Source organism: Lutra lutra, chromosome 9 (genome assembly GCF_902655055.1).
Source record: "Lutra lutra chromosome 9, mLutLut1.2, whole genome shotgun sequence".
NCBI classification, from domain to species: domain Eukaryota; kingdom Metazoa; phylum Chordata; class Mammalia; order Carnivora; family Mustelidae; genus Lutra; species Lutra lutra.
The window spans coordinates 76,155,485-76,176,704 of NC_062286.1; the positions used below are offsets into that span (position 1 = coordinate 76,155,485).

At 50.4% G+C, this 21,220-nt stretch overlaps 2 protein-coding genes across 6 annotated transcripts; one reads left to right on the plus strand and one right to left on the minus strand.

Annotated features, from left to right (window-relative positions):
• The first annotated feature begins 598 nt into the window (after window positions 1-598).
• ACTR1B (actin related protein 1B) lies at window positions 599-9,377 on the plus strand. Of its 5 annotated transcripts, XM_047746167.1 has the most exons (11): window positions 633-801; window positions 2,843-2,907; window positions 4,156-4,231; window positions 5,278-5,403; window positions 5,746-5,870; window positions 6,104-6,320; window positions 6,460-6,552; window positions 6,644-6,818; window positions 7,818-7,879; window positions 8,122-8,162; window positions 8,330-9,377. In XM_047746167.1, the coding sequence occupies exons 1-11, from the start codon at window positions 754-756 to the stop codon at window positions 8,430-8,432; spliced, it is 1,131 nt and encodes a 376-aa protein (XP_047602123.1). In that variant the 5' UTR covers window positions 633-753; the 3' UTR covers window positions 8,433-9,377. The 5 variants fall into 5 exon arrangements, with proteins under 5 accessions (XP_047602127.1, XP_047602123.1, XP_047602126.1 ...); XM_047746171.1 differs by lacking the exon at window positions 4,156-4,231 and having other exon boundaries at window positions 599-801; XM_047746168.1 differs by lacking the exon at window positions 2,843-2,907 and having other exon boundaries at window positions 671-801.
• A 6,787-nt stretch (window positions 9,378-16,164) lies between these two features.
• LOC125109731 (cytochrome c oxidase subunit 5B, mitochondrial) lies at window positions 16,165-17,975 on the minus strand. The gene is made up of 4 exons (XM_047746879.1): window positions 17,804-17,975; window positions 17,204-17,277; window positions 16,937-17,036; window positions 16,165-16,363 (listed from the first exon to the last, which is right to left on the minus strand). The coding sequence occupies exons 1-4, from the start codon at window positions 17,904-17,906 to the stop codon at window positions 16,251-16,253; spliced, it is 390 nt and encodes a 129-aa protein (XP_047602835.1). The 5' UTR covers window positions 17,907-17,975; the 3' UTR covers window positions 16,165-16,250.
• Window positions 17,976-21,220: the final 3,245 nt, after the last annotated feature.

Here is a 21,220-nt window from a genome sequence, read left to right on the forward strand (position 1 = left end):
CGGGCTAGTTCCAGAGTTGTGAGGCCCCTCGGTCCCCACATCTGCAAAATGGGAATAAGAATACAGCTACCTGACGGTTAGTGCAAGGATTTCATATAATCTATGTAAAACGGGTAGAAGGGCTCCTCAAACACATAGCAGGTGTTCGACTAACGCCAGCTACCAAGTTAGCACAGAACTGAAATTTTTCCACGGAAAAGGATTCTCCCCCGTTCTCAGTAAAGAAACGCTCTGGGTAAAATATCCAGACCCGGCCTCCTCGGGGACTACACGCTCACGAAGTAGCGTGGTCACAGGTGCTGCCACTCGGGAACGAAGTTTTCCTGGACAAGCGACTCTCAGACACCCCCTTGATTCTGCCCGGGTCCCCTGTAAGGGCCGAGCCATGACGGCATCCCCCAGCAAAAAAAAAAAAAAAAAAAAAAAAAAAAAAAACCTCAACACGGCGCAGCCTATCTTGAAAGCGCCCCGGCAGTACTTCCGGGAGGCCGCAATTGGCTGGTCAGCACCCGGAGGCTCCGCCCCTTGGCCCGCCCCGGGTCCCGGGCGCCCGCCGTCAATCCGCGCAAGTGGGAACGGTGATTGGCCGGGATGGGGGGAGCGCCCTCCAGCAAGCCCCGCAGGGCTGGTGTAGGCTGCGCTCGCGGGATGGGCGGGGCGTGCCGCGGTGTTTAGAGCCGCCACGGTCCAGGTCTGCACGCCCGCGGGTTCTTCCTGCAGCCCCGCGCTGGGCAGGGCCGGCCGGGCCCGGCCATGGAGTCCTACGACATTATCGCCAACCAGCCCGTCGTCATCGACAACGTGAGGCCCGGCAGTCGGGGGGAGGACGGGCGCCCTGCCCCCGGGGGCGCACGCGGTGGCGCCGGGAGGGGACCCTCGCGGGTCTCGACTAGTCCTCAATGCACTGCCCGCCCTCCACGTCCGCCAGGCGCTCTCCTGCTCAGTTGGCTCTGTAGCCCGGGTCCTGGAGCCAGCCCCTCCAGTGCAGCGGAGCTCCATGGGCCCGGCGGGGAGGGGCTGGAGACGCAGGGGACCCGTCAGTCTGGCGGTACTTGATCAGCATCGGGAGTGCTCGAGTGACAGCCCAGCGGCCCAGCAATGCACCCGTGTGTCAGGCCTGAGGACCCACTCTGGACCCTTCTTGGTTGGGGGCTGGGGGCGGTCACTGGTTAGGTTTCAGCGCCAGACCCTTTAGCCCCTACTTGGGTTCTGGCTGCCCTTCCTCGTAGAAGAGGAGAGACAGTATTTGCCCTTTTGCACGGTGCTGGCCTGATCTTTCAGAGGGAGTTCGTTTGGTGACCTCTACAAGAGCACTTACCAAGAGGCTGCAACTCTTAGCAGGACCTCCAGAGCGGACAGTCCCTACTGTGCTCTTTGACTGGAAAATATGTATATTGTATATATAGGTTAAGTTCTGCCAACCACATATCCATCACACCTGGTTGGCCCCTTGGCTACTTTGACCCTCTCTTTAATTACTCCTTGCCCATGCCGAGCAGAAATTCCACAGCTAGCAGGACAGTGGGGAGAGTTCAGGACTATTCTTTCCAGGACCCAAAACAGTTTGGGATAATGGTTTGGAAGCTTCAGAGAAAAGTTGCCAGTGTTCCTTGTGGTGGTGTCCTTCAGCACTGGCGCAGCATGTTTTCAGCTGCCCTCTGAGGATTTCTGGCTTCAGAACTTTCCTGTCCATGAGTGGAAAATGAAGGGCAGGAGATCTATAGATCTGCCCCTCGCCGGGTGTCTGCCTGAGCTGTGTGTGCCTTGGAGTTTTTGATTATGACTTACTCCTCTTTCTGGGATGTGTCTCCTCCCACATGACCCCCATGTAATCCTGAATGGGGTTTTTTTTGTTTGTTTTTGTTTGTGTGTTTTGGAGTATGCATGTGGCTACTTGAATCACAGCAGGGGATGTTTAATAAGAAGGCTAGAACTGGGCTCGGGGGTCCTCCAACAGGCTGTAGCCTGGAAGGACTATGACACTTCCTTGGTCAGCAGATAATTCATTTAGGCTAACCAACAACTTTAGGACTTCGGGGGACAACCTGCCTGGTCCCTGTGGGCTTCTAGCCCCTCCTCTCTAACGTGAGGATATTTCTCTCTGCTCTGCAGACCCAAAAGGTTTGACGGTGATCTGTGGGAAGTGAGGTTGGAAGGCTGATTCCTTCATTAGTGGGAGGTTTCTAGATGCCAGGTTCCTTTTAAGATCCCAAGTCCAGTTTCCATGCTGGAGCAGTGGCAGGACCAAGTTCTTTACCGGTAGTCTTTGGAGAAGCCACTAGAAGAGAGGTGCCAGCTGGTGCTATGTACACAGTGATCTTCCTGGGTGGGTCCTGTATGTGGTCCATGTCTGCTGGGGTGGGAGGTGGGGATGGCCAGGGGATATTGGGAAAAAACCATGCCTGGAGTTGCCTCTAGCTGACTTTTGGGAGCAGCTTGTGCTGCTATGGGTTCCTCCTGCCTGGAGCTGACCCTGGAGTGTGCAGAGAAGGATGTATGTCATGGTTTTTCAGTCTGCACCATATTGACGTTTTGAGCTAGGTAATTCCAGGTGTGAGGGGCTGGCCTGTGTATTGTAGGATATTTAGTAGCATCCCTGGCGTCTACCCTCTCAGTGCCACCAGCCCTCTCCCTCTGCTGTCCCCTCCACAGTCTCCAGACATTGTCACATTTGGAAGGAGGGGTGCAAAATCACCCCCTGGTTGTGAATTACTGGTGTTCTTATAAATGATCTTACCCTCTTGGCAGGATCTCAGCCTTCCTCCCCGGGCTGCCTCTACTGCTGGGCACTGCCTTCATCTGGAGGTATATGTCGGGAGCTAAACATTGTTTTTCCTTGCAGGGTTCAGGGGTGATCAAGGCTGGCTTTGCAGGAGACCAGATTCCCAAATACTGTTTCCCAAACTAGTAAGTGTTGCTCAGGCAGCAGCCCTAATCTTTTTGTTGGATTCCTGGAAGAACATTGGCTCTGTGTCACAGCTTTGTTGGAGGCCAAGTCTTGCCCCCGACCTATAAGGGGAAACACCAGATTTGTGAGGCCAATGCTGTTACTGGTTCTGGAAGGACAAGACAAGTGCTCTGGGCTTCCTCCTCCTTGAAGTCTGATTCTAGTCCCTCCTTGAGCCAGGCAGGAAGGAGAAGCCACCAGCATTCTCTTGGGAACAGGTATAGCAGCAGCAAGAATGGAAGGGAGATATCTCTGGGAGAAAAACATGAACTCAGAGGAGAAAGAGTGGGGCATTAATGCACAGCCATCCCTTCCTCCCAGGAAATGTTTCCTTCAGGGCTTATTTTCCAACTCTAGAAAATAATGGGTTTGGGTCAAGGGGAGTGTTCCCTGAATGGAGCCAGTGACGCAGGGCTAAGGTGGGGTCGGAAGCACAGAGTGCTCCTTCGGCTACTGTAGCCCATCAGGAAGTTTTCCCTAGGTGGTGCCTCTTCTCAAATCCTGGAGGCTTTAGAGGGATTGGCCTAAGCAGGGGCATTGGGAGGGCCCCAAAGTGGCTGGCTATACCAAGAACCCCATGCCTGGTCTGGGGACAGGGCCAGCTTGGAGCACCAGGCATGCAATAGGGCTTCAGCTTTCTTTTCTGAACTCCACTTAGGTACAATTAAAAGTTCCTACTGATGTGCAGGGAACTCAGGTCAGATTTTAGAATGGTAGCTTGTCCAGTCCTCCAAGAACTGAATCTATATCCTGAAAGCCCTGGGACTGGGAAGGGGCAGGATCAAGTGAATGAGAGAAGGGTGCACAACGGAGCCATGACCTGACTTCCTGGGACCTTGGTCCGCAGACAGTGCCAGCAGCCCCACCCTCCTGAAATCTCGAGTGTGGGCTGAGTCATTGTGGCTGCAGAAGCTGACCCTCTGCCAGGGCTGGACCGTGGAGGGCCAAGGTTCCAGAGCTCTCAGCCCTCTCTGGGACAGAGGGTGGGGAACAGAAGGGATACCTTTTCTTCTGACCCTGAGCTTGCCATCCTGCCAAGGCCTGCTCTGTGGGCCCATATCCCCTAGGCCTGGGTTCTGGCCTTTGCTGTGTGGCCAGATGCTTTGGAGTAGATACCATTTTGACCATAGGAGTTAGACTTTGGTTTTCCTGGACGTGGGCTCACCCACGCCCCCTACCCACCTTGCTGACTTGACCGGTCCTTGCAGTGTCGGGCGTCCTAAGCACATGCGAGTGATGGCTGGAGCCCTGGAGGGGGACCTCTTCATTGGACCAAAAGCAGAGGTAACACCTGTGGAGCCTGCTTTGCCTGGGCTTGGGGCTTCATAGTCCCGGGAACATGGGCTCATGGTCAGAGCTGTACCTCCCAAGAGGGAATCTCTGTTTTCTGGGGCCATCTGTCAGGTGTCTTCCTGGACTCTCAAGGCTCCAGCTCAGAAGTACTCTGAGATGGCATGATGGTTCCTGTTAGAGGAACACACTACTTCCACGCCCTGTCTTGTAGAGTGAGGCAACTGCAGAGGAAAGAGTTGATTAAAAAGGGACTTAAGAGTCTGGCTCCCTCAGCCTTGATGACTGATAGAAATGAGTGTTGTGGGGCCACCTCTTACACTCCAGGTGGGGTGACTTGTCTGTGCTGCAGGGCCAGAGGGGCCCCCGAAATAGGAGTGAAGGTGTAGGGGGCAGCAGCAAGCAGCACATGGGGGACACAGTTCAGGGAGAGGGGGTGAGCTAGGGGTACAGAGATGCAGGCCTCTCCAGAGATGGAGTCAGCAGGAGCCATGTCTGTGGGTGAGAGAGGTCAGGTGGTGTTTGGTGAAAGGGGGCATGCTCTGGGAGGACACAGAAGGGCAGGTCTGTGCAGGACATGTGAGTAGTGGTTGAAGAGCTGGAAGGAGCAGTGAGTGACAGGTGACCACAGGAGAGGACAGCATGGAATGGGCCACAAGGCAGCTCCTGGTGCCATAGCAGTCATCATAGAATGGTGGGGAAGGAAACTGGGCAGCGTGAGGAGAGAAGAGGGGAGAACGTGTTGGCAGTGAGTAGAGAAGCCCCGAAGCACAGCCGGGGAGGACTATGATAGGAGGGAGCATGTCACCACCCTCTCTGTCTCCTGCCAGTTGAAGCTGACTGGGCTCTGAGGCCTGAGAAGCTGCTGCTGGACAAAAGAGGCCTGTGCTGAGTTCAGGACCTGCCACCAGCCATGGGGACACCAAGGAAGCAGTGGTGGTTCTGTTCAGGGCAGATGAAGGGCGGCTTCCAGGACGGCAGAAAGCAGTTGGAGGAGAGGGATCAAGCGCTCCTGCTGACCTTCCCCCCTTCCCCTGCAGGAGCACCGAGGGCTGCTGGCCATCCGCTACCCCATGGAGCACGGCGTGGTGCGGGACTGGAATGACATGGAGCGCATCTGGCAGTACGTCTACTCCAAAGATCAGCTGCAGACTTTCTCTGAGGAGGTGTGCCAGCCAGCCCCATCTGCCGGCCTCCCAGTTCCCTGTTCTGCCCTCTCCCTGCTCAGCTCTTCCTGCTTATGCTGTCACGCTTCCTCTGCATTTTATTAGGGCCTGCTGCCTCTTCATGGTGTGTGTGGGGGTCCACACAGTCGGTGGCTGCCAAGTAGAGTTTTCCAGAGAAAGCTGGGTCTTGGGAGGAAGAACTGCTGGCAGACAGTGGGATGCTACCCTCGGGAATGAGAGCAGGCCGCGGCTGCCTGTGCTTGCAGCAGGCATTTTGGCCAGTGAGGATTCTTTTAGGGCCTAGGATGTGGTCATGTGCCTAAACCTTGCCATCTCTTGTAGCATCCTGTGCTCCTAACGGAGGCTCCACTCAACCCAAGTAAGAACCGGGAGAAGGCAGCAGAGGTGTTCTTCGAAACCTTCAACGTGCCAGCCCTGTTTATCTCCATGCAGGCCGTGCTCAGCCTGTGAGTGCTCCCTAAAGCCCTAAAGTCCCCTGAGTCCCCGTCCTCCTTCTGGCCATCCTCCTGCTTTTGTCAGACTAGCCCATAGAAACAGCCCCCTGGTAACTGCTCCTTTCAGGAATTCCTCAGGTTCCTTTTTGAGACCTGATAAAGCAAATGTCCCAGGGTCCCTTCCAGGGGTGAGGAGGTCCCCATGCCTCATTGGCTGAGGTGAAGGGATGCTGACTTGGTGACAGGTATGCAACAGGACGCACGACGGGAGTGGTTTTAGACTCAGGAGATGGGGTCACTCATGCTGTCCCCATCTACGAGGGCTTTGCCATGCCTCATTCCATCATGCGGGTAGACGTTGCCGGCCGTGACGTCTCCCGCTATCTCCGGCTCCTGCTGCGCAAGGAAGGAGTTGACTTTCACACCTCAGCCGAGTTCGAGGTTGTCCGGACCATCAAAGAGGTGACAGAGGGCAGGAGGGTATGGAGGCAGGCTGGTTGGGGCGATGGGCAGTGGCGGCCCCAAGGTGCAAGGTTGAGCCCCGGCGGGCCTAGGTTTCCCAGTTGCAGCCTTCTGAGTGTTGTGTCCCTGCCCTCCGCAGCGAGCCTGCTACCTATCCATCAACCCGCAGAAGGACGAGGCTCTAGAGACAGAGAAGGTGCAGTACACCTTGCCAGACGGCAGCATGCTCGACGTAAGTTGCCAGGCCTGGCGCTGGGTGGCGGAGGTGATGCTGGCATCTAGAGGAAGAAGAGGTCCGTCCCCCTCAATCTTGTGTTCCAAAGGTGGGGCCAGCGCGCTTCCGGGCCCCCGAGCTGCTGTTCCAGCCAGACCTGGTAGGTGATGAGAGTGAGGGGCTCCACGAGGTGCTGGCCTTCGCCATCCACAAGTCCGACATGGACCTTCGCCGGACGCTGTTTGCCAACATCGTGCTGTCAGGTGGCTCCACGCTTTTCAAAGGTACCACCATTTGGGAGGTGGTGCTCAAGACAGCACTTAGATGGCATCCCACTCCCTGGAGCTTGGCACGTGGCCCATTTTCTCTTGGCTTTTTTAGTACTCGGCATTTGGTGTTTTTTAAGAGAAAGATTTAAAGTTAAGTTTTACTGACTTTTCAAGTAGATGCTGCATTCACATAAGATCTAAAATGTGTGAGACGACATCTCCCTTTTCCCACTGTCTTGGTCGCCCCGCTCCTGCTCCCTCTCCGGCAGTTACAGCCCTCAGCTGTGTGGCTATAAACAAATGTGCATTGCCCCTTGCTCCCACTTTTATGCCCATCATAACATGCTCCCCAAGCAGCACACCATGTATGTTTCTTGGAGCCCCATATCTGGAAGATCTTTCCACATTCATGTGAGCTCCTTCAGACGGCCATGTGGCATTTCTGAATGGATATGCCATTTCCCCCGTTGACAGCCGATGGCCTGTGAGGTCGCTGCAGCCATCTCTCTAATCTCAGAGGTGCTGTGTCCAATAACCTCACGTAATAGGAATATCCCTAAAGGGGAAATCCCAGGAGACTTGCTGAGTCAGAGGGTGGACACAGGTTCTTGTTAGCTGGTGGGTTAGTGGGAGTCCATCAGCGCCCTCCCAATATTGCATGTGAACTTAGCCTCTGCAGTGGGCAGAAATGGTAGATGTTTTCCCCTGATTTGTCATTTACCTTTGACTTTGCTTTGGATGGAAGAGTGCAGAGGCCAGACCAAGCTGTGTGACTGGGGGTTCCCTCTCCCGCTGCCTCTCTGAGGAAGCTGGGCCCATCTCAGGCATCATGCTGGCTCTTTCCTGCCCTTGGGATGGCTTGCCCCTATCCTTGATCCTGGAAAGAATTATTAAAAGCAGCAGCAGCACTACTAAAAGTGGCAGCAGCTAGGGGCACCAGAGGGTGGAGATGGGGGTGCTAGTATAAGGGGGTTCAGATGTGGGCCCTGGGCTCAGCCAGCCTTGTGTTCACAGGCTTTGGTGACCGATTGCTAAGTGAAGTGAAGAAGCTTGCCCCAAAGGATGTCAAAATCAAGGTGAGTTTACAGGGAGCCCTATAGGGCATGCAGGTGCTACGTAACCTTGACTGGGGGAGGAAAGGGCACATGCCACCTCCAGACAGCTCAGCTCAGCTGCCTCCTCCGTGTTCGGCTGCTCCCACTGCTCCCCACTGATGCACTTGCTACCTGGCCTTGGGCCCTGAGGGGAAGTCTCTAAAGGCTGGGGTAGGGGCTGCTGTGTGAGGATGGGCAGTTATACTGCTGCTTTTTCCCTCTAGATCTCGGCCCCACAGGAACGGCTGTACTCCACGTGGATCGGGTGAGGCGGGGCTCAAGGGGAGGGCTCTGGGAGGAGACCATTGGCGCAGGCCAGGTGGCAGTGGGTGGGTTTCCCTCCCAGGTAAAGGAGATGGAGCTCTGAGTGCCCAGAAAGGGTTGATGGCCCAGCCCTTGGGTCTACAAGAGTCTATCCCTCCCTTCTCACAGTGGCTCCATCTTGGCTTCGCTTGATACTTTTAAGAAGATGTGGGTATCCAAAAAGGAGTATGAAGAGGATGGCTCCCGTGCTATTCATCGTAAAACCTTCTAGTGCCCAAAGAGGTGTAGCGTGTTAGGAGAGTGGAAGGAAAGAGGAGTCAGAGCCTTTAACCCTTGCTGGTCTGGGCTCATATCTCAGGCCTAGGGTCCCCTGCATGCCCTGACCCCTGGGCAGGTGGGGTAGCCATGCTTCCCTGCGGCCCTCCCCTGCAGACGTGCATGCGTGTGCACGCACGCGTGCGCATGCGTGTGCGAGCTCACACACACAGACACAGTAACATTTAGCTGCATGGATGGAGTCATGAGCTGGAATTTAGGAATTGAGGAGCCTAGCTTTGGATTGTTCCAGGGATCTCCCATGGAAAGGTCTTGTTCTGACCCTTGGGGCTGCTTCCCCAGACTCCAAGGCCAGATACCCAACATCCCCGTTTCCTTTGACAGGATCCCTCCCAGAGCCAGAGTGCCTGGATGCCTGCGTCACTAGGCTTGAGGCAGGGGGTGGAGGGGTAGGCAGTGGCTCTCCACTGGTGCGTCACTGCTTCCTGTGCCACACCTAGGCATTCCTTAGCCTATCACATTCAGTCCTCCTGTCTTCCGGGGGTGGGGGGGGGGGGATGCCTTGGTGTGGACTGAGGACTGGGCAGTCTTCCATCCCCAGCCAAAGGTCTGGCCCAGGATGACCCTTTGGAGCCAGGGCAGACGATCACGGGGTCCAGGCGGCTGCAATTCATTGTGGTCTCCCTTAAAGCACTTCATTGACACTGCTCCCTCTCCTTTACCTTAGTGCCCTGGATGGGAAGGGTTAACAGTCTTCATTTGTTGAGAGGACACCACTTAATCTGGAGTCAGACCTAGAGGGCGTAAGGGGGGCCACATTTCCTTTTCCCACCTCTCCCATGAAGTGGCCAGGACCCCCACTTCCCTCTCCCAGATATGTACAATAATTTAACACAGTTGCCTGAAAACTTTTATAAATTATAGTAATAATTATGGACAAGCCGTAGTGCGTGGCTCTGTTTTCTTGTGGTTCTTTGTGTTGTTTTTCACTCATCTGTCCCTGGGGACTTGGAGAGAAAAGGATTGGCAAGAAGGCAGCATGGCACTGGGTCTAGCTCAGAAGCCTGAGGGTTTGAGGGGTTGGCGGGGCAACGTGGCACAGGAGGCCCCAGGAGGTTGGGCTCTCGACGTGGTGGTAGAATTCCCCAGCCTCATTATGCACTTGCTGTAATCCACCAGGAGGAGCAGAGAAGAAGGCTGCCTTAACTCGGCCTTACTCCTGGATAGGACCTCATGGCAGGCAGGGCTGGGGCTTGGGGCATCTCCACCCACACATTCTGTTTGGGCAGCTCTGCTGGCCTGCTCAGACATGGCCGAGGCTGACAGACCCAACAGTGACACGGGCTCAGGGCTGAGCCAGCTGGAAGGGGACTGCTGGGGGAGGTGAGAAGGCTGTGTTGATGAGCTAAGCTCAGAAGGAAGAAGCTGGGGGCGCCTGGGTGGCTCAGTGGGTTAAGCCGCTGCCTTCGACTCAGGTCATGATCTCAGAGTCCTGGGATCGAGCCCTACATCGGGCTCTCTGCTCAGCAGGGAGCCTGCTTCCTCCTCTCTCTGCCTGCCTCTCTGCCTGCTTGTGATCTCTCTGTCAAATAAATAAATAAAATCTTTAAAAAAAAAAAAGAAGAAGGAAGAAGCTGAGTGGCGGGGGATGGGAGGGTACAGAGAAGCATGAGTTTGGTGACTGCCTGCCCTTTCCTTCCTTCATCAGGAATTTGGACACCTGGAGTATGTCCAGGAAGGTATCACAAGTTTGGGGCCAGTGGTAAATAAGTCTTTGCCCCCAAAAACATGGGTCAGGGGAAAATGATGAACTGGCCATTTTGGTAGCACTATGGGGCTGGGAAGAGAGGCATCTAACCCAGCAGGTGACGGACTGACTTGCATGGGTTCACATGGGGTCAGTGTTCCAAGTTGAGGTGAGAGCTCAAGGGACCAGTGGGGTTTGAGAGAAGGGCTTGGACCCAAGTGATACAAAGTCAGCAGGTAAGGGTAAGTGGCCGTCTCTGTTTATAATGCAAGATAAACCTGAAAGGGAGGTTGGGGCCAGCACATGGAAGGCCTTGAGAGGGTTTTTAGCTGTGTCCTCGGTGACAGGTAGCCAGCCATGGGAGGATGGTTGTCATAGCTCTGTGTTGAAGGCATCCGGAGTTGGGGCTGAAGGAGGGCCAAGAGCTGAGATCAGGTCGTAGGTGAAAGCTGACTGAGGTTTATTGTCACGGGGCATTTTATGAGGCTTTGTGGTCAGAGTAGTTAAGCCTGTACGTGCCCTCAAGGGGAAAAAATTTACAGAGAACCTTTTTGGGTTGGGTTCATGGTACCACCTTCTCCAAATTTACACAGGTTTGGAGCATTATTACTTTGATTCCTCCCTTTTTCTTACCTTTTCTACTTTATGCCATTTACCAAGTTCTGTTGGTTCTTCTATAATGCCTTTCCTACCTGCCACTCCTTTACTGTGACGGCCTCTACCATCCGGTCTTAGAACACAAGCTTCATTCTACCCCCGTACCCAGTCCATTTGCTCTTGGATCTCAAGCCCACATAGCCTTGGTTCCACCACTTCCTAATCCAAAATGTCAGGCAGTTCTCCACTGCCTGGCAGAATAAAACCAAACTGACATGATGCAGGTGAAACCCCCTTCATGAACTACATGCTGCATTAAGTTTAGGCCCATTGGGATCTGTTCCTTTCCTGTTTTGGGTTCACATATCATCATGCTTCGCCCACTAGCTTCTACTCTCTGCCGGGAATGACTTTCCTTCATGTCTGTCAAAATCCCATCATCTGGGCGCCTGGGTGGCTCAGTGGGTTGAGCCACTGCCTTCGGCTCAGGTCATGATCTCAGGGTCCTGGGATCGAGTCCCGCATCGGGCTCTCTGCTCCGCAGGGAGCCTGCTTCCCTCTCTCTCTCTCTGCCTGCCTCTCTGTCTGCTTGTGATCTCTCTCTGTCAAATAAATAAAATCTTTAAAAAAAAAAAATCCCATCATCTAAGGCCAAGCACAATGCAGCATCCCCCCAGTTCCCTCTTCCAGTAGGGACAATACGTTACAGACCTCTGGTCATGCCAGGTTTCCCACTGTTGGAGAAAAACAAAACAAAAAGGTGGTAAGGCTAGAACTAACTTGGTGGTGGTGCTGGATTGGGATTGGATATATGGACTCGTGATTTTTAATACACATACAGATAGATGCTGAAATAAATAGGCCTCAGTGTGTGAATGCTAGAATGTATGTGTGGATTTCCCAGCCGTGTCTGCTCAGCGGGCCTAGGCACAGTGGCACCCCAGGAGCAAAGGCACAAAAATGTCCAGATCGGGCTTCTAAACACCACCATTCAATAAAAGGAATCAGAGCTCCGTGAAGGAATTCCAGATCTAGAGCAGAGAAAGTAGTGTGGTACCACAGAGTAAGGAAGTGCCCCAGAAAGGAAGAAACCAAGACAGAAAGAAGACAGAGAAACCAACTTGAAGGAGTACCCAGTGATCAAATCTGTGGTGGATTATAAGCCATAAAATAAAATATTTATGAGCCCACTCTGATATAAATTGAATAGATGTATACATAGGGGCCCAGAAACAGTTCTTCCTTACATTAGTTCAGTTCCTGTAGAAGGAATAATAATGGAAATCACCACAGGCAGGGAAACACTACAATACTAACTGATACAGACAAAAATGGATGCGAACATTAGTAAGCAAAAGCAAGGACATTTGCATTGTTTCAGAGTACCTCCCCACAAGGTAACTAGTAACTGCAAAAAGGAAAAATAGTAACTTTATGGCCGAGAAACCTAGTGGACAGCACCTTAAACCAATGACCAAAGTGTGCATCCCCAGTCATTAGTCACTGTCTCTTGGGGTGACGCACTAAGGGTGCTGTGTCACCTGTGCTACACCCATCACTTCAGTCTGGCCAGGAACAAACAGGCAAACCCAAACTCAGGGCATCCTACAAATTAATGGACCAGTTCTCTTATTCAAAAGTGACAGGTTATGAAGGTAAAGATAGCAACTGTCACAGACTAGAGAAGACTGAGGCATGACAGTGAAATGCAATGTGAGGTCTGGGACTGGACGGGGACCTTACTGGGAAAGCCGGCAAAATTAGTGAACAGCACGGTGTAAGTATGAATTTCCTGGTTTCAATCATTGTGCTGTTAACATTAGGGGAGACTGGATGAAGGGTAAATAGGAACTCTGTGCAGTCTCTGCAAATCTAAAACCACCTCAAAGACGGGGTGTGCAGAGGTGGGGAAGAGCTCAGGCCCAAGCTAAGTGTTCTGCATTCACTGTTCTGTCACCACAACTAGCTAGCTGCATAATCCTGAGCTTTCCTAGGATTCCCCATCTCTACTATGGGGGTGATAATAATAGTACCTACCTCATGGGTTTATAAACAGCCTGGAAAGTTGAGCCTGGAACATTTTATGCGGTAAATTAAAAAAAAGTGCTCAAACTGGGGCACCTGGGTGGCTCAGTGGGTTAAAGCCTCTGTCTTCGGCTCTGGTCATGATCCCAAGGTCCTGGGATCAAGCCCCACATCGGGCTCTCTGCTCAGCAGGGAGCCTGCTTCCTCCTCTCTGCCTGCCTTTCTGCCTACTTGTGATCTCTGTCAAATAAATAAATAAAATCTTTAAAAAAAAAAAAAGTGCTCAAAGAATGATAGGGACATGTCAAAAGGCCGTAGGCACCAACTTGAAGAAGCTCCTACCAGCCAAATTTGGAACAAACTAAACATCAGAAGCTAAATACCTGTTATGAATTATAATCCACTGACTATAATAAAGCATTTGAGTCCATACGGACATAAATTCATCAAAGTTCTGGTGAGCGAGTTACATCTCAGTGCTGCCCCCCTAAGATACTTACTAAGGAGCAACTGCACAGTGGGGAAGTCTGGGAGACGTTAGTTTAATCAGGCAACCAAAGTGAACCCTATCAGCAGTGGGACAAGGCAACATCAGATGCCTAGCAAGAAGAGTGTGGAATCACCTCTGCAGTGCTCGTGCCCAGGACACATAATCCTGAACCCAATCCTCAAGGAACATCAGACCAAACCGAGTTGTTGGTGTAATTTTCAGAAGTGTCAAGATCACAGGAGTCAGGGAAAGACAGGAACTGTTCCAGAGTGGAGACAACTAAACGGACAGGACAACTAAAGGCAACATACGATTCTGAACTGGCTCTATAAAGGGCATTATAGGCACAGTTAGCAACCTTGAATAGGGTCTGAGCATTAAATGGCAGAAATGTATAAACTATAACTTCCTGATTTTGATGGTCATATTGTAGGTATATAAAAGAATGTCTTTGTAAAACACATGCACTGAAGTGTGATGGGGCATCAGATCAGCAGCTCACACTCAAACTGTTCCAGCAAACAAGTTCTTTATTCTGTACTTGCAGACTGTTTCATACCATCAGAGTGAGGCTCATCTTCTTCCCTCGCTTCTATAGGCTGCATTCCTTGCCCAGCATTCCTTCACTCATAACCCCTTCTTCCACCTTCAGAACAATGGCACTGCATCTCTCTGACCATTCTCCCATAGTCACATCTCCCTCAGACTCTCCTGCTGCTGCCCTTCATTATTGAGCCCACCTGGATAATCCAGGATAATCACCCTATCTTAAGGTCAGTTGATTTGCAACCTTAGTAACTTTTTACTACATGACCTAACATATTCACCGGTCTGGAACTAGGATATGGACATCTTTGGGAGGCTGCTAGTCTGCCTACCACAGTCTGGACATGTACTGAGGACTTTTCTTTCTTTAAAGGAGAACTGGTTATGATTTTTTCTTCTTAAGATTTTATTTTTTAAGCAATCTCAACATCCAGTGTGGGGCTTGAACTTACAACCCTGAGATCAAATCACATGTTCCACCAACTGAGCCAGCCAGGTGCCCTGAGAATTGGGTACTGTTTTAAAAAGCAGAGAAGAGGGTCTTGACATTGAGGGAGGGAGAAGACAAATCCAATTAATGACATGGAGAGTCAAAAGTTAAGATGGGTGTAAAGGAAGACAGTGGGAAAGGAAGGGGGAATGCAGGAGACAGGCCAGACAGAAGAGCTTAGTGGCAGTACCAGAGCAATCTTCATGATAAAGTTACTGGTAAACTCTTGTTAAGAACAGCATTTGAGGCAGGAGTGTTAAGGGAAGATTTAAGAGATGACTAAGTATTCCCGTTCTGGAAGAGAAGGAGGACCCTGAATGGCAGACAAATGCTCCAGCATTTCCTGGCAACAAAAGACAATGACAGCAAAGAATGGAAGGAGCAGCTCTGACTATACCTTTAAGAGGAAGTAAGGCAAGCCTGGGGGAAAGGACTTTTCTCCCTAAAGCTCCCCACCATCATCAGCTCAGCTCAGAGACCTAGCATGAACCAATTTTGTGGAGAAAGTAACTAAAGCCACCTCTGTGGCTAATCCCAACGATAATGCAAAGGTCCCAGTTCCATTTTACAAACAGCATTTGAGAACTTCATTGTCCAGCATGTCACAAATATAAAGTAGCTGAAATGGACTTTTTAAAATTTCTTTCAGCTCTTATTTTTTCATTATTATGATAAAGTTCAAACATACACAAGAGTAGAACAATGACTCTTCTTATACCCGGCTACAATAGATCAGTCCTACCCCAAACGCCTCTTCCTTTTCTTCCTCCTGCTTTAAAGTTAATCCCTGACAGATTTCACCCCAAGTACCTCACCAAGAATCTCTAATGCATAAAGTTAATTCCATTAACACATCTAAAAGTCAATAAATCCATACATGTCAAATAACCAGAGCTCAAATTGTTTTTACAGTTGCATTTCTTTAAATAAAACAAGCTCCATGCTTTGCCCTTGGTTATTCTCTCCCTCGTAACGATTTTACGTGATAGGTTCTCCCTACTTGTTTCCTCATTGCAATTTTTAAACTTTTAACTATTTTTATTTTTTTTAAATCGGCCCCATGCCCATTGTGCAGCTTTAACTCATGACCCTGAGTTCAAGAGTAGCATAATCCACCAAATGAGCCAGCCAGGCACCCCTCCTCATTGCAATTTATTTGAAGAAACTAGTCATCGGTTTCTGGAATTGTCTCATATTCTGGATTTTGCTTACGGTATCCCCATGAACTATGCTTCAAACCCCAAGACTTCAAAGCCCCCAAAACTCTGGTCACAAGGTCACTCTATTTTATAACAATACTGCGAGCCATCTGCTGGGCTTTTTATATATGTTATTATTACTTCCAACATCTCACAAGGTTTTTCTTTTTAAGATGTAACCTACTCTCAGAGGGCATGCTCCCAGTGACAAAGCTAAATGATGGAGCCAATATTACAAGTCGAGTCAGCCTGATGCCATAGCCCATGCTTTCCCCATAGGATGGTCCCAATCATTGTATTATGGGATTGTCAAACTTGGCATACACAAGCACACGGATGGCAAAATAATATTAATAGATAGCTATTCCCAATGTAAGAATCCATGCCTCCCAAAAAATAAAGGATAGAGGGGCGCCTGGGTGGCTCAGTGGGTTAAAACCTCTGCCTTCAGCTCAGGTCATGATCCCAGGGTCCTGGGATAGAGCCCCGCATCGGGCTCTCTGCTCAGTAGGAAGCTGGCTTCCCTTCCTCTCTCTCTCTCTGTCTGCCTTTCTGCCTGCCTGTGATCCCTGTCAAATAAATAAATAAAATCTTAAAAAAAAAAAAAAAAGGATAGGAATAAGACCAACCAACTATGGGAGAAGGAGCCAATGCAATGGCTTGTCTTTATTGGAAAGAGGAAACTTCACAGCACATTCTGAGTAAGTTAGCGCAAAGGCTCAGTGGGCCAGCTGGTGGGGCACCAGCTTGTAATGGGTTCCACAGCTAGGGCATCGCTGGGCCTCGCCTTTGTGGAGCCAGAACCAGATGACGGTACTATTGTCCTCTTCACCTGAAAAGGAAAAGGAGTTGAAGGCCAGCCAACCTAGAAGTGGAGACTTTCAATATTAACCTCATCCTCAGACACCTCTAAGACCCAAAGTTATGACTTAACTCTTAAGAGATCAATTCAAGCTCTCTCCTTCCCCACTCTTCAGATGAAGAAATGAGGCCCCAAGTTTACTTACAAGTAAACTGAGCTCACATCACAGTCACTATTAGGTTCTAACAGTTCCTCTGCCTACATAGAATCCCAAAGCATAGTCCATTCTGATACATATTCCTAGTGCCTAAAATAGTATGTGGCAAAGAGGAGGAACAATAAATATTCTCTGGATGAACACTCCTTCATGCTGCATCTCCAACGAGCTGGTATTACTGATGTTCTATGCTCTTACGGACAACCTTCTTAATGAAGGTTAATGAAGCTTGAAAGGGCCACGGGACCCTTAGGATAACTCATTTATAGACAAATCTCTTTCACACACACACACACATCGTACACACTAAAGATCTGGATATCTTACTAAAATCCTGCATAGAACATATTAAACAATGGACAAAAAGATAGTGGTGAGGTACTTACAGATGCAGCCCACTATTCGCTTGTTGGTGATAGATGGGACTAAATTAGGGTCTTCCTTGGTGCCTGCAGCTGCCTTTGGGGCTAGCATATTGTATGGGTCCTGAAAAAGAATTAAGCCATTATGCCAAATGATCCCTACCTTCCAAAGGCTAGGGACACTGCTCCCACAAGTCAGCTTCCCTATCTCAAATGCTCCCAGAGAGGAGACGGCTCTGATCCCATCCAAGACCATGAACTCCAGAGAAGACACAAAAAGAAGTTTCTCACCAGTCCTTTCCGTGCAGCCATCATGACCTCCCTCTCCAGCCCAGTCGCCTGGTCATCATCAGTAGGAACACCACCTAAAGAAAAAAACGTGAATTAAGATGTCTTAATTATCAAGATGAAAAACGCATACACATGAACGTTTACATACAGTTTACACGCTCCTAAAAGCTACTCATACACACTGTCTCCTAAGGACCACTGTCATAATCCCCAAAAGTGGCAACACAGGGTAATCTTTTCTTCCTTCAACCACGGAGGCCAATATTTTACACGTTTTTCCTAAACGCAAGTCAGAATCCTAGTGAGGTGAGCGCGGGTCTGAAGGGCGGCTTAGCCTCTCCGCATCCCAGCTGCAACCCGTTCCCCAAGGTCACCCGGAACCTCAGTTTAGGATTCTTCCGCAGCCGGGGTCAGTTAGGGGGCCGGCAGCACAAGCGGCCAGGAATGACAGGAAGACGCCCGCGGAGCCTGAGGCACTCAGGACACTGGAGCGGTCACTGGGGCCCCGAAGAGCTGAACGGACCGCCCTGCTTCGCTGCCTTGGCACCACCCCGGGAGGGCAATGGCGCCGGTCCCTGACGCGCCGGGCGGGCCCAGTACCTCCAGATGCCATGGTGCGCACCGCGGCGACTCCATTGGGACCGCGGGCCCTGACGGCCTGCGCGGCCAACGCTCCAACTCCGCGAAATAACCTTGAAGCCATCACGCCCGCTACAAACAGCAGCACTTCCGGGAGCAGGCTCCGGAAAGAGAGGTGACTTCCGGGGGTGGGCTTTCCACCACCACCCGCCCCCTCAACCGGGTGTCAGACTTCCGCTTCCTTTAGGCCGCGAGCCCGCCCCACTCACGTGACTCTGGCTGGAAGTCTGGAGAGTCAGTCCATGCCTGGTTCTCCCTTCCAGCCCGCGCTGCTCAGTCCGGGTGGTTCGGGGCTGCTCTCGTTATGAAACGTAGGCTCCTGGGGCTTTGCTCTTTACTAACGCAGGGCCAGCTCGCTTTGCGCCCTTCGAACTCTGTGGCGTCGTCCATAGAATGAGGCGACCACAGTGGAGTTCCTGTGCGTCTTTCCTGCTAGTTGTGCTCAGTGAACGAGGAAGCTTCTTGATGGAACTCGTTAAGCCCAAGTCTGTCAAGAGACTTACTGGACGCCCAAATGATTTAAATTTATTTTAGGGTTTCCCCCCCAAAATGACCTAAATTTAGGAGCCGGCTCCTGAAGGCCACTGTGCTATTAGGCCTGTTCGCTGGGCAGTGTGAGGCATCACGACCTTGTTGCATTAGCCCAGTCTGTAGGAACTTGGGCAGGACCCACCCGCAGTCAATTTCCTGTTCCAGGGGTGCTGAGATGACGGAGTCGTTATGGGTGATGAAGTCCAGGCCCGAGGTGGGACCAGGGAGGATTGAGCCAGATTTAGGGCCCCTCCCAGGACCAAGACTTTTGGTGATGTGGAGTGAGGGGGTAGGCTACCCCCAGAGGTTATTAACCAAGAAACAGTTTAAGGGAGGCTGTTGTTTTATGATTATGTTGATTTTTTATGATTTCAGATCCTTGTTTTGGACAGAGTTTTTTGTGGTTTGAACTTGTTTTGAAGTTGGGTACTAACACTTAATGAACTCTCGCCCCTGCCGTGGAAAGGACTCTTAGGTCGTTGACACCATAGTAGTAGCCGTGGGTCCATCATGTAACAAAGACTTTGAAACTTTAAAAACCAAGAGGTTTGACCAACAACTCCAGAGTGCTCAGACTAGGCATGGCTACTCTTTCTTGATCTAAATAGTTCTCTGAAGATCTTGAGGCACTTTCTCCTGCCCTAGCGAGGCTGCTTTTGGTCGGAAGAGGTGTTAAACCCTGCAGCAGTCTTAGAGAAGGGGCATCTGGTCCAGCCTTGAGACTCCTAGGCAGTGGCACGGTCCGTTTGGTGATCCCCCAGAAGCAGCACACCTTCCTGCCAACACTGGTGCCCCGGCAGTGAGAAACCTAAGCTGGAAGCTGATATTCAGCTTTTAGTTGGAAGGACTGACTCTACCCAATCTAGAAAGGTACACCTCAATTAAATTTGGACTCTATTTCATCTCCCCTTTGCCTGGAACAAAAGCGTAATTAACCTATCACTGGTTTGAAGTATGTTATTTCTTTATTGACTTATAAAGAGATGTCCTGTGTGCTTGTGAAGTATTACAAATTTTCATTCCCTCAATGAACCTATGTTAAATAAATTATTGGTAAAGACGGGTCTCGGTATCTGAGCATAATTTGCCCCAAACAAAATAGGGGGAAGTTGATATTGGGAAATGGAGTCACCGAAGGTATCTGGGCCAGAGTTCTCTGGTTAAAACTGGAAACATCTCCATAGTTACCGTTGCCCACAAGCTGAGGTGTGCAAGCTTCTTAGAAGGGTGGGCATTCAAAAGTGTAAACACTGCCCCTCATTGGCTGCTAGGACTTTGTTCACATTGTCAGTATAGCCCTTTCTCAGTCTGACTCCATGGAATATGTTTCCCTATCAGATGAAGATTCCCTTCATAGCAAGAATTGTGCACTATTCACCTTTGAATCCTCTAAAACTTTAGTCAACTTACTTCTTGGAGAGATTATACAAAATCAGTTTTCTAGGGCTTCTCCTGGCCCAGTGAGGTCAGTTTGAGGTACACTGGGGAGGGTTGAAGTCCCAGGTACTTCCATCTGTCCCATGCCGGTTATATTTTCAAAAGGACCTAGTGGAGCATTCCTTCTCAGGAGCGCATTTGGTCTTCATGGGTGCTCCCTCCACCAAGCAAAGAATGTCTTGATCCTCTTTAAAGGTGGATGGTTTGCTTTGAATGGTTTCCAGTGGGGGCACCTGGGTGGCTCAGTGGGTTAAAGCCTCTGCCTTCGGCTCCGGTCATGATCCCAGGATCCTGGGATCGATCCCCACATAGGGCTTTCTGCTCAGCGGGGAGCCTGCTTCTCCCTCTTTCTCTGCCTGCCTCTCTGCTTACATGAGATCTCTGTCTGTCAAATAAATAAAATCGTAAAAAAAAAAAAAAAGAATGGTTTCCAGTGTTAATTCCCTTCTCTCTTACCTCCAGTGCAACTGCTCCAAATTAAATTGGAAAAAAATTTTTCCATAAATCTTAGGAATGTTCCCCAAGAACCCAGAGTTGATTTGTACCTATGGTCAGATGTTTAATGCTAGGGAAAAAGCATTGGTCTGAAATACAGGTGTTCTGGGATGGAACCCCACCAGTTAGCCAAGCCAGTCACTTTTCTTTTGGCCAACCATTTCCACATGAGTAAAACTGATTAGACTAGATTAGTATTTCCCAGAGAGAACTGCACAGAATCCTAGTCTCAGGAGATGCTTTCAGTAAAAAGGACTTGGGAAGTTCTGCATTTACTGAATTCCCTCTTGGAGATGCACATTGTAGCATATTAAAGGCTCTGATTAGGCCTGCAGCAAAGAATCCTGTTTAATTCACCTGCAGTTTAAGCCAGAGTTTTTCTATCTTCATTGACCACTCTTTGCCAAGAAGTACCTAACCCAACTCTCAGCAGACCAGTGAGAAATGCAGTTGGGAGGTGTTATGATTCCCTGCTGCCTGACCATAAGATGGTTCGCTCCAGTCTATGAAATGGAAATAAGGTTTATGCCTAATCATAGGACATTTTTGCAGGTCCTTATTCAGCTCACAAAAGACCTGGGATTCTTCAGACTTTGCAGGTGAGCTCCTATGTCAGGACCAGTATCTAAGCATCCCGACCCAGGCCCTGCTGCCTCCAGCTCCCACCACCCTCTGCTCACAACCCTGCTCCCAGTATCTCCTTGGGACAGTCTCCCCCACTTCTGCTCCATCCTTGTCTTTGCCAAAATAAGAAACTTTCACTGAGTATTATATTTTACTTTTATAGGATAATTCTTTTTTTTTTTTTGAAGTAACATTCTTTTTTTTTTTAAAGATTTTATTTATTTGACAGAGAGAGATCACAAGTAGATGGAGAGGCAGGCAGAGAGAGAGAGAGGGAAGCAGGATCTCCGC